At 36.6% G+C, this 12,562-nt stretch overlaps 1 protein-coding gene across 2 annotated transcripts in view; it reads left to right on the top strand.

Moving 5' to 3' along the window:
- The window catches only part of GMPS (guanine monphosphate synthase), a 79,469-nt gene that overhangs the window by 36,831 nt on the left and 30,076 nt on the right, over nucleotides 1-12,562 (top strand). For both annotated transcript variants that reach the window (XM_006867951.1, XM_006867952.1), the window contains 2 exons: nucleotides 5,627-5,724; nucleotides 11,277-11,380. In XM_006867951.1, coding sequence (XP_006868013.1) covers nucleotides 5,627-5,724; nucleotides 11,277-11,380 — 202 coding nt within the window. The remainder of the gene's footprint in view (nucleotides 1-5,626; nucleotides 5,725-11,276; nucleotides 11,381-12,562) is intronic.

Below are 12,562 nucleotides of genomic sequence, written 5' to 3'. Positions count from 1 at the left end.
TCTCGGATTATTTGCTCAGCATACAGGTTGAATAAGTATGGTGAAAGAATACAACCCTGTTGTGTACCTTACTTAATTTTAAACCATTCAGTGTTCCCATGTTTTGTTTGAACAACTACCTCTTGGTCCATGTACAGATTCCTGATGAGCACAATTAATAGTCTGGAATACTCATACTTCGCAAAGTTGTCCATAGCTTGTCATGATCCACACAATCAAAAGCCTTTGCATATTCAATAAACCACAGGTAAACGTCTTTCTAATACTCGCTGATTTCAGCCAAGATCCATCAGACATCAGCAATGATACCCTCATTCCATGGCTTCTTCTGAATCTGGCTTGAACCTCTAGAAGTTCTCTCGATGTATGCTTGCAGCTGTTTCTGTATTACCTTTAGTAAAACTTTACTCGCATGGGATATCAAAGAGATTGTCTGATGATTTCTGCGTTCTGTTGGGTTACCTCTCTTTGGAATGAGCACGAATATGGATCTCTTCCAATCATTCAGCCAGATAGTTGTCTTCCAAATTTCTTGGCAGAGATGAGTGAGTGCCTCCTGTGCCCCCTCACTTTCTTGAAAGATTTTAATTTTTGTTCCTTCAACTCCTGATACCTTGTTCTTTGCCAATTCCTTCAGTGCACCTTGGACTTCCTCCTTCAGTGTCATTGGCTCTTGATCATATGCTACCTCTTGAAACAGTTGAACATGAACCATTTCCTTTTGGTACAGTGACTCTGTATATTCCTTCCATCTTTTTTTGATGCTTTCTGCATCATTCAATAATTTGCCCAGATAATCTATCAGTAATGAAAGTCGAGGCTTGAATTTTTTTCTTCAGTTCCCCAGCTTGAGAAATGCTGAGCATGTTCTTCCTTTTTGGTTTTCTGACGCCAGATCTTTGTATATTTTGTTGTAATATTTGGTCTTATCTTCTCGAGCTGACCTTTGAATTTTTCTCTTCAGCTCTTGTACCTCGTAATTTCTTCCATTTGCATTAGCATCTCTACACTGGAGAGCAAACTTCAGTGTCTCTTTTGACATCCATTTTGACCTTTTCTTTCTTTCTTGTCTTCATAATGACTTTTTGCTTTCTTCATGTATGATGTTCTTGATGTCCTCCCACAACTTTTCAGGTCTTTGGTCTTTAGTGTTTAATGCATTGAATCTGTTCTTCAGATTATCTCTAAATTTAGGTGGGATATATTTCAGGTCATATTTTGGCTCTTGTGGACTTGTTTTCATTTTCTTCAGCTTCAGTTTGAATTTGCGTATGAGTAATTGATGGTCTGTTTCATATTCTGTCCCTGTCATTGTTTTGACTGCTGATATGGAGCTTTACCATCCTCTCTTTCCGCAGATGTAGTCAATTTGATTTCTTTGTATTCCATCTGGCGAGGTCCATGTGTATAGTCGTCTCTTATGCTGTCTAAAGAAGGTATTTGAAATGAGCAAATCGTTGGTTTTGCAGAATTCTATCATGCGTTCTCCAGTATCATTTATATCACCGAGGTCATATTTTCCAACTACTGTTCCTTCCTCTTTGCTTCCAACCTTTGCATTCGTATCACCAGTAGTGATCAATACATCTTGATTGTATGTTTGATTAATTTCAGATTGAAGAAGTTGGTAGACTTCTTCTATTTCATCCTCACTGGCTTTTTTGGTTGGTGTGTAAATTTGAATAATAGTTGTGTTAACTGGGCTTTTCTGTAAGGTGCATGGATTATATCACAGACAGCATTGTACCTCATGACTGATGTGGATGTGTTCTTTTTGACAGTGAATGCAACACCATTCCTCTTCAACTTTTCATTTATGGCATAGTAAACCATGTGGTTGTCAGATTCAAAATGGCCAATGCCGGTCTATTTCAGCTCACCTAATGCCTGAGATATCAATGTTTATGTGTTCCATTTCATCTTTGACAACTTCTAATTTTCCCAGATACGTACTTTGCACATTCCATGTACATTCAATGTACATGAGCCCCAAAGGCCTCACTCTAGTGTTCTCCTGCTTATGGTGTTTTGGTATTTTAATCATCTTCACTGTCTTATATACCGCTTTCATCCAGTAATAAGTGAACTCTCTGCTACCAGAGAACCTTTTCTAATTGCATTCTGGTGATTCTGTGCCAACAAGGAATTCTGTCCTACTCAGTTGCCTTCTTTATCTCTGTTCCTTCCATCTACTCATCAAAAGAAGTAGAATGTTAGCAGAACTTTAGAAGTTTCCTTTATGGCTCTCATTGTTCACATTCTCATTTCCCATCAGAGATAAATTCTTTCTTGCATTTTGTTATATATATGTGTGTACCCCTGAATAATGCATTATTTAGTTTTGTCTGATGTCTTGTGTAAATAAACTCTTATGTATTATTATTTTAAACTTTATTGTGAGTTCAGTGATGGTTAACAGACAAGGTCATAAGCGTTACCTTCATCAAATTGTATAGTTTGTTTTATCTAAATGCATATGTATTAATGTATTATTTTTATAAAACATTAGCTTTGAGATTCATTCACATTAATCGATAAAATTTTTAGTTATTTTGCTAGTGAATATGTTGCTTAGAATAAAACATCCATTGATGAACCACTGTTAGTGTTGCTGATATTTTTCCAGTTTATTAATAAAATCAGAAGAACTACCATGAACATTTTTTATACCTGTCTTGATGTTTGTACATAATGAAGCTTTGTCTAGGGTAATCAGGAATGGAAATGGTAGGCCATTATGCACGTCTACAGTTTAATCAGCATACAAAAAGTACTCCTGCTCTGTATCGTTGTTAACTCTTGGTCAGATTTTGTGTGTGTGTATATATGTCTATCTTTCGTTGTTTTTAGGTGATGTCGAGTTATTGTGACTCAAAGCGATCCTATGCACCACAGAATGAAACACTGCCTGATCCTGTGCCATCCTCAGAATTGTTATGTTTGAGTCCATTGTTGCTGCTGTCAGTCCTTCTTGATTGGGGGCCTTCTCTTTTTTGCTGCCCTTTCACTTTTCCAAGCAAGTGTCCTTCTCCAGCAAGTGGTCTCTCCTGACAACATATCTGAAGTACTAGAGACAAGTGTCACCATCCTGCCTTCTCAGGAGCATTCTAACTGCACTTCTGTCAACCCAGATTTGTTTGTTATTCTGTCAGCCCATAGTACTTTTCTATCTGAGGAAGTGTTAATATCCATCCTCCCCCCCAATATTATAAGATTCATGTTATTTGTACCAGCTTTACAGTAAAAGTCAGTTCATGACTTTTACCCATTTTTATAAATTGAATTGTCTGTATGTATTGTAGTTTTTTTATACATACTGAATGCTGAACTTTGCCAATTATTTATATTCAACATACTTTCTAGATTACAACTTGTGTCTTCACTCTTTTATTTATGGGTTCATTGGCTTCTTTATACTTCCCTAACAAGATTTTGTTGAATTATATTTATTAGCAGAACTTTACCCCCGTTCTAGACTAAACTAAACCTTAGTGTAAAAAGTTGACATATAAGACATACAAAAGAGCAGATGGTTTGATTTAGGTGGTAGACCTAGAGTTGTTAAGTGCTGTTGAGTTGGTTCCAACTCATAGTGACCCTTAGAGGGTTTCTGAGGAGCAACTAGTGAGTTTGAACTGCTGACCTTGTGGTTCAGTCCGACCTTGCGGTTGAGTGCTTATCCTAAAGTGCCACACCAGGACTTCTGACCTAGAATACTACCTGGATTTCTTTGAGATTATCAGGAATCCATCTGGAACCATTTTCTTAAGTCAAAATGGAATATTTAGAAAATAATAGTGTGTTGTTTTACTATCCATAAAGTTTTCCTTTCCTCCTCAAACATACCTTTAGCTGGATGTTCAACTCCTTGCTCCTTCAACCTAAACAACATAGTTAGGAACCAGAAAATACTCACTAAAGTCATATGAGCAGGTTAAGATAACTAAAGTATGCTGCAAACACGTTAGATTTGTGGAGGCCTTCATTTTGACTTTTTGGATTCTTTGTTTAGAGTACCAACAAACAGGGCTTCAAACCCTTCCTTCCCCAGGAGAATTTGTATTTCCATTCCAGATATACTGAATCTGAATTTTCAGGTGATTCTTATAGCTATCTCAGGTATACTTTTGTAAATTTAAGAATCACCTGGGGGATCTTGTTACACTGTAGATTCAGATTCAATATATTGAGTGGAAATGCAAAGTCCCAACCGGGTGTTAAACCGTATCAAACCTGTTCAAAACCCTTCCAGCATCTTTGGTTATTTTGACCTTTTGGCTGTCTTCTAATTGCTTTTGTTGTGTGCTGTTTAGTCGGTTCTGACTCACTCATAGCAACCCTGTATAGGGTTTCCAAGAGCAGCTGGTGGGATCCCCTGCTATACTTGTAGTTACCAGTCCAGTGCTTACCAAAGTTTATTGTGAGTGTCTGAGAAGAGAATACAGAAGACACCATTTGTTGCTGGTTTTGAAAAATAAGCCACAAATAATTCTAAGAATAAACATTTATTTAGCTTTGTCTGCTGAGTGTTGGGTCTACCTGCATGAATCAGTGATTATAGCAGATATCTCATGACACTTGTTAAGTGCTGTCGAGTCAGTTCCGACTCAGAGCAACCCTGTATAAGGTTTTCCAGGCTGTAAATATTTGTGGGAACATGAAGACTGAAGCCTCATCTTTTCTCTCACGAAGTAGCTGGTGGGCTCCAATCACTGATCTTTGTGAGTACAATACTAGCTGTAGAATATACATACCAAGCTGTATACCAGTGCAAATTTTATGTTTGCAAATATGTTGTACATTTTTATTTGGTATAGGGCATTAGAATATATGTAAATGATGAAAAGGAAAGGTAGAAAGTTGATTGATACAAAGATGGGAAGAGTGAAAAGACCATTTGAAATAGAAGACTGTAGGCGCATGGGAGTTGAATATATGAGTTTAATTGAAAGTAAGATTGTTTTGCTTATCCTGTTTCCTTCCACAGCATGGCCTCCTGCAGGTTTTAAGAGACAATTCTTTTGTAGCCAAAGATTAGTTTGGAGTAATTTGTACCTGTCTAGCTCCAATTATCCTTTAAAATGCTTTAAAATTAAACTCAGATATAAGTATTAAGGCAGGGTCTATTATTAGCAGAGGAAATTAAAGTATACTAAGTGGAACATCTGTCTATGGTTAATACAAATTAATCTCAGGTCAGATTTCAAATCCAGTTTTGTTTATAACCAAGCCTCCTACTAACTAATTAGATATGATATTGCCATGTTATCTGAGTTTATTAAGAAGCTTCATTTGGTTTTTGAGCACATATAGTAGGTATCCTTAAAAAAAAAGTAATGGTTGCTATGTGCCATGGAGTTGGTTCCGACTCACAGCCACCCTGTACATGGTTTCTGAGGCTGTAAATCTTTATGGGAGCAGAAAGCCTCATCTTTCTCTGTGGAACAGCTGGTAGTTTCGAACTGCTGACCATGAGATTAGCAGCCTGATTTTTAACCACCGCGCTACCAGAGCTCTTTGGAAAAAAAGTAATATAGACTTTAATCATTCCAACAAAAAGACTTTTTTTTTTTTTGTTTAAGGCTATTTTCTGTTAACATCTATGTATTTTTTTCTCTTTGAACAGATGATGAATAAAGTATTTGGAGGTACAGTGCACAAAAAAAGTGTTAGAGAAGATGGCGTCTTCAACATTAGTGTGGATAACACTTGTTCATTATTCAGGTATTATCCATATTTTTTGATGAACAAATATGATAGTGGATTAACTAATTTAAAGTTGCTGCTGCTAACCATTAAAATTGGACGTTCTATAATTAGACAAAATTAAGGCTTCAGTAGTAACCACAGTGTAATGATCATATTTGTCTCCAGTTGAATGCGAAGTCAGCCGAGGACAGTGATGTGAATTAGTAACAAGGAAAGCACTTATTAATTAATTTGGAGATACTTGCGCAGTCTTGGAACCACATCTGGGATTGCAACTGCAGTGCCAACTTTTGTAGTTTTCCCTTTTTGGTGGAGTGTGATTCTATATATTAGTGTGCCAGATACGGCAAATGTGTATTGTTTTAAATTAGCCTGTGTCTATTTTGTGTTTGTGCGTTACCTTTTTCTCCCCCATTTTCTTGCTGCTAACCTAGAGAGCCACCTGAACTCATAATTATGTGTTGCATTTCCCTCCTCCTCTACTTGTAGTGCCACCACTCATCTATCAGTTTGTTGTACTGTGGTGGCTTGTGAGTTGCTGTGATTCTGGAAGCTATGCCGTGAGTATTTTAAATACCAGCAGGGTCACCCACGGTGGAAAGGTTTCAGATGAGCTTCCAGATGAAGACAGACTAGAAGGATGGAAAGACGAACTACTTGTGAATATTTAGCCACTGAAAACCTTACGAATAGCAGAAAAACACCGTCAGATATAGTGCCGGAAAATGAGCCCCTCAGGTTGGAAGGCACTTAAAATGCGACTGAGGAAGAGCTGCCTCCTCAAAGTAGAGTTGTCCATGGTGATGCGAATGGAATAAAGCCTGTGGGAGAAAAGCCCATGGGACCTTCATTTACTGATGGGGGCACAACTCAAAATAAATAGAAGCAGCATAATAAATATAAGCAGCTGTAAACATCCATTAATAATCAGAACATGGAATGTACAAAGTATGAATCTAGGAAAATTGGAGATTGTCAAAAATGAAATAGAATGCATAAACATCTATATCTTAGGCATTGTTGTTGTTGTCAGGTGCCATCGAGTCGGAACCGCCTCATAGCAACCCTATGCACAGCAGAACGAAATAATATCTGATCCTGGGCCAACCTCACTACCGCTGCCACACTTGACACCATCAATGATGGCACCTGGCCAATCATTTCATTGGGGGTCTTCCTTTTTTTCTCTGACCCTCCATCTTACCCAGCATGACATCCTTCTCTAGTGACTGTTCACTCCTGACAATATGTCCAAAGTATGAGAGATGAAGTTTAGCCATCTAGGCCTCCAAGGAGCACTCTTGCTGCACTTCTTCCAAAACAGGTCTATTGGTTCTTTTGGCAGTCCATGGCACTTTTAGTATTCTCCTCCAACACCACAATTCAAAGGCATCAATTCTTCTACGATCTTCCTTATTCACTGTCCAGCTTTCGCATTCATTGAGGTTATTGAAAATACCATGGCTTGGGTCAGGCGCACCTTAGTCTTCACGCTGACATCTCTGCTCTTCAACACTTTAAAAAGTTCCTGTGCAGCAGATTTGCCTAATGCAATACGTCGTCTGATCTCTTGACTGCTGCTTCCGTGAATGTTGATAGTTGATCCAAGAAGAATGAAGTCCTTGACAACTTCAATCTTTTCTCCATTGATAAGAATGTTGTTTGTTGGTCCAATGGTGAGGATTTTTGTTTTCTTTACATTGAGATGCACTCGTAGGCATTAGCTGAAATGGACATGTATTTGCCGTTTTGAATCTGACTACCACATGGTTTTCTATGCTGGTAATGACAAAGAGGAATGGTGTTACAGTCATTGTCAAAAAGAACATATCCAGATCAGTCATGAGGTACAATGCTGTCTGTGATAGGATAATATCCATGCACCTACAGAGAAGACCAGTTAATAACCACTGTTATTCAGATTTGTACACCAATCACTAAAGCCAGTGAGGATGAAATAGAATTCTATCAGTTTCAATCTGAAATTGATCAAATACGCAATCAAGATATATTGATAATCACTGGTGATTGGAATGCAGATGTTGGGAGCAAAGAGGATCAGTAGTTGGAAAATAAAGTCTTGGTGTGATAGAAATGGTGCTGGAGATTGCTTGATAGAATTATGCAAACCAATGATTTGTTCCTTGCAAATACCCTTTTTAAACAGCATAAGAGACGACTATACACATGAACCTCACCAGATGGAATACACAGAAATCAAATTGACTACATCTGTGGAAAGAGATGCTAGAAAAGTTCCATTGTTGTTAAGTGCTGTCTGGTCGATTCTGACCCTTAGCGCAAGTTCACGAGAGCCAAAATATTATCTTGAATATATACCTGAATTTAGAGATCATCTGAAGAACAGACTTGAAAGATTAAACACTAAAGACCAATGACGAGAAGAGCTGTGGGATGACATCAAGAACATCATACAGAGAGAAAGCAAAAAGTCTTTTAAAAGACAAGAAACGAGGAAATGTTAAAAATGGATGTCAGAAGACTGAATCTTGCTCTCCAGCATAGAGATACTAAAGCAAATGGAAGAAATTATGAGGTACAAGAGCTGAACAGAAAATTTCAAAGGTCAGCTTGAGAAGACAAAGTCAAATATTACAATGAAATGTGCAAAGATCTGGAGTCAGAAAACTAAATGAGAAGAACATGGTCAGCATTTCTCAAGCTCAGTGAACTGAATAAAATACTCAAACCTCGATTCCGTTACTGAAGGATTCTCTGGCAAATTATTGAATGATGCAGAAAGCATCAAAAGAAGATGGAAGGAATACATAGAGTCACTGTACCAAAAGGAAATGGCTGATCAACTGTTCAAGAGGTAGCTTATCATCAAGAGACAGTGATACTGAAGGAAGAAGTTCAAGATGCATTGAAGGAATTAGCAAAGAACAAGTCACTGGGAATTGATGAAATACAAATTGAAATCTTTCAAGAAAGTGAGGTGGCACTGGAGGTACTCACTCATCTCTGCCAAGAAATTTGTATGAGAACTATCTGGCCAACTCATTGGAAGAGATCCATATTGTGCCCATTCCAAAGAGACGCGACCAAACGAAATGCGGAAATCATCGGATAATATCTTTGATAACAGTTACAAGTAAAGTTTTACTAAATATAAACGGCTGCAAATATACATTGATAGAGAACTTCCAGAGGTTCAAGCCAGATTCAGACGAGAATGTGGAGGGAGGGATATCATTGTTGACATTAGATGGATCTTGACTGAAAGCAGAGAATACCAGAAAGATGTTTGTTGTTAAGTGCCTTCAAGTTAATTCTGACCCATACCTACCCTGTGTAGGGTTTCCAAGGAACAGCTGGTGTGCTTGAACCTTTCAGTTCAAACGACTTCGTAGTCTAACTCATTAGACCACAGAGCCACACCAGGACTCCCAGAAAGATGTTTACCTGTGCTTTATTGACTACATAAAGCCTTTCAATTATGTGGATCATGACAAGTTACAGACAACATTGCAAAGTATGAGTATTCCAGAACACTAAATTGTGCTCATGAAGAATCTGTACATGGACCTAGAGGCAGTTGTTCGAACAGAACATGTGAATACAGAAAGGTTTAAAATTAGGAAAGGTGTGTGACGAGTATGTTCTTTCACCTTACTGAAGCCTATATGCTGAGCAAATAATCTGAGAATCTGGGCTATTTGAAGAAGAATGTGGAATCAAGGTTGGAGGAAGACTCATTAACAACCTGTGATAATCAGGTGATACAACCTTGCTTGCTGAAAGCAAAGAGGAATTAAAATACTATATGTTACTGTAACAGCAATTTTGAGGATTGCAAGACAGGGCAGTGGTACGTTCTTTTATACCTAGGGTTGCTATGAGTGGAAACTGACTCAGTGATACCTATCAACAACAATTATTTTTAGTCTATCTTGTAGATATATTCTTAAATTGACTTGAATTCAAATTATTTTTCAGTGAATGGTTTACTCCAAATTTGACAGAACAGGTATTTTAAAATCCAAGTCTTAGAATATACTTTACCTTCAATAGAATTGTAATTCCAGTTTTTACAGAAAACTGGCTGTGGCTTATTCTTCAGTATTGGGAAAGGGCAAAAGTAGACGATCTGTGTTTTAAAGATTCTCATATCTTAAATGGAATATTAATAATAATAATAGTCTAGGTTTGTTTGCTTGAAATAATTTTACCATCTGAAGCTATTCATTACCAGATACATTTGAGATAAACTGCTTGTTTCACTTCAAAGACAGAACTGTTGCTTTATTTGCTTAAATATTTATTTCTAGTCCTAGTCTTAAAATGCGCTTCAGGAATCTGGATTATAGTTAAAAAAATATATATATTACAAACGACTTTAAAGATCTGGTTAGAGTTAAAAGTTTTGTTTTTCTAGTGCTAAAATTCTGGGAATCACAACCTATACTCATTCTCTAAATAACGATGATAACAAAATCCTAAAGTTATCTATTTGAAATTTAATTTTAGGTTTTTAAATAGTATTTGGTATGATCTGGTCCTTGTTTGTATTTTCCCGTAACAAATGTATTTTCACAGTTGATTTGTTTGAATCTGGGTCTTCGCAATCTGTGTCTAGATAAAGAGCACAATGCATTTGTCTAATGTTGATTACATCTCTTACATTTATAGTAGTCCTCCCTTGTTAAATGCTGTGAATTTTTGGGTTATAGGTTCTGTCTTGTACTAGGTTATCATTGTTTATAGAGCTTATCAGTGGATAGGGTTAGGAAATAATGTGTTGTTTTAGAAAGAGAAAACAAAACCATTAGTGTACACTTTTTTCAAAATAAAATGAAAGATTATAGTTTTTTATTTAACTCTTGATGTGTATCTCCTTTTCTATCTCATTATTCTTTAACAGAAAATCTTAATTCCTGCTTGTATTATTTGTTATAACCTATAATATACAAAGGAATTCCTAGTGGTGTAATGGTGAAGTTCTGGGTTGCTAACTCAAAGATTGGAGGTTCGAACTTACCAGCCAGCTCAGTGGAAGAAAAGACATGGAGATCTGCTTTCATAAAGATTTAACTCATGCTGTCGAGTCGATTCCAACTCATAGCAACACTGTAGGTTATCATCTAGGAAACCCTATAGGGCAGTTGAAATTGACTCTGCACATTACAATACAGTACGCAAAAACCTATACAATCCATACTATAGTTTAATGGTAACTATCAGCACTACAACTATTATTGGTAATATGAATGAAGTGTAAGATCTTTGAAATGCATTCTCTTCTTAAGATAAATCCCAGAAGAGAGATAATATGGAAATTGTTTTAAAGCCTCTTGGTTGTCTCTTTTGGTGTGTGTGCTTATATGTATTTCATATATTTATGTTTCAATTTAAAATTTTTACATTGTGTTTTTTAGATTTATTTTAATTATAATAGAATGAATTTAAAATCTAGCAAAATTATTACTGTGGACTAAATTTTTCTGTTTTTGACGTACATATGACAACATCTATTTCTAAAGCAAAAACTATTAATCATGTCTATAAGATCTTTGTGTGTTACATTTTAATTTTTGAATGTTTAGGGGCCTACAGAAGGAGGAAATTGTTTTGCTTACACACGGAGATAGTGTAGACAAAGTAGCTGATGGATTCAAGGTTGTGGCACGTTCTGGGAACATTGTGGCAGGTAAAAATTTTAAAATTTTATGGATTTCTTTAAAAACAAATATCAAGTGTCCGAGAATGTGTTTCTCTTTGAGGGTACTGATTTTGCTTTTCTGTGTTTCTTTTTTAGTGTGAAGACACTCTAAATGTGGGTAGAGTTAATCACTAATATATGATGGGAATTTGATATCAGAAGGATTATGTTGTTGTTGTTACGTACCATAGAGTCAGTTCTGACTCATAGTGACCCTGCACAGGGTTTCCAAGGCTGTAAATCTTTATGGGAGCAGAACGCCCCATATTTCTCCCAAGGAACCGCTGGTAGTTTCAAACTGCTGACCTTGAGGTTGGCAGCCCGACTCGTAATGACTACGCTACCAGAGCTCCTAGAAAGATTATCCCAAAGTCATTTATTTATGGTTTTTCCGTGAAATGACTTGGTAAAAAATTCATTCTAACATAACATTTTCAAGCATATACCAAAGCTGTAAATGCCTGCTTTTTATGCCTTTCTTAGGTATATGCTTTATTATAGGCATGTGTTTTATACATGCGTGACACCAGACAAAGCACCCAGGACTTTTCCGTTAACCCCAGGGGTTTATAAACTATGACCTGTGGGTCAAATTCAGCCTGCATCTGTATCTCTGTGTTCAGCAGTTTTTACAGCTGTTAAAAGGTTAGTTTTTAGAAAAGCAAAAACAGATGGTATGTGACCCACAAAGCCTTAAAGTATTTACTGCCTAGCCATTTACAAAAAATTATCCAACTTCTGAGTTTTAACTTTTTTGCTGTTTAAGTTTCTGAGGAAGAATTGTTTTTTTTTTTTTTTTGCAGTTTGAGATTTTGGCTTGCTTACTGTGTAGCGCTATAAGGATAAGCACTATACCGCTAGGTTGGTTTGAACTGCAAGGTTGATGGTTCAAACTCACCAGCCCCTCCTTGGAAACCCTCTCTCTGGGTCTCTTTGAGTTGGAACTGACTCCGTGGCACTTAACTATACTATAAATGTACATAATTACTATTCCTAGTAATCAGGAGAAGAGAAAAGTGAGGTTATCAATAAAGTTTGTTTAAAATGACAAATTTTAATAGTGAAAAAAGTTTGTCATACTAAACCAAATTCAATTATTCTATTTATAGTTACTTAACAGACTAATATATTCATATTGAAATTATCAAGAATAGTTTTCATGCTGAAATG

The sequence above is a fragment of the Chrysochloris asiatica genome, unplaced genomic scaffold (assembly GCF_000296735.1).
Source record: "Chrysochloris asiatica unplaced genomic scaffold, ChrAsi1.0 scaffold00113, whole genome shotgun sequence".
NCBI classification, from domain to species: domain Eukaryota; kingdom Metazoa; phylum Chordata; class Mammalia; order Afrosoricida; family Chrysochloridae; genus Chrysochloris; species Chrysochloris asiatica.
This window is presented reverse-complemented; position numbering and strand designations above follow the sequence as displayed.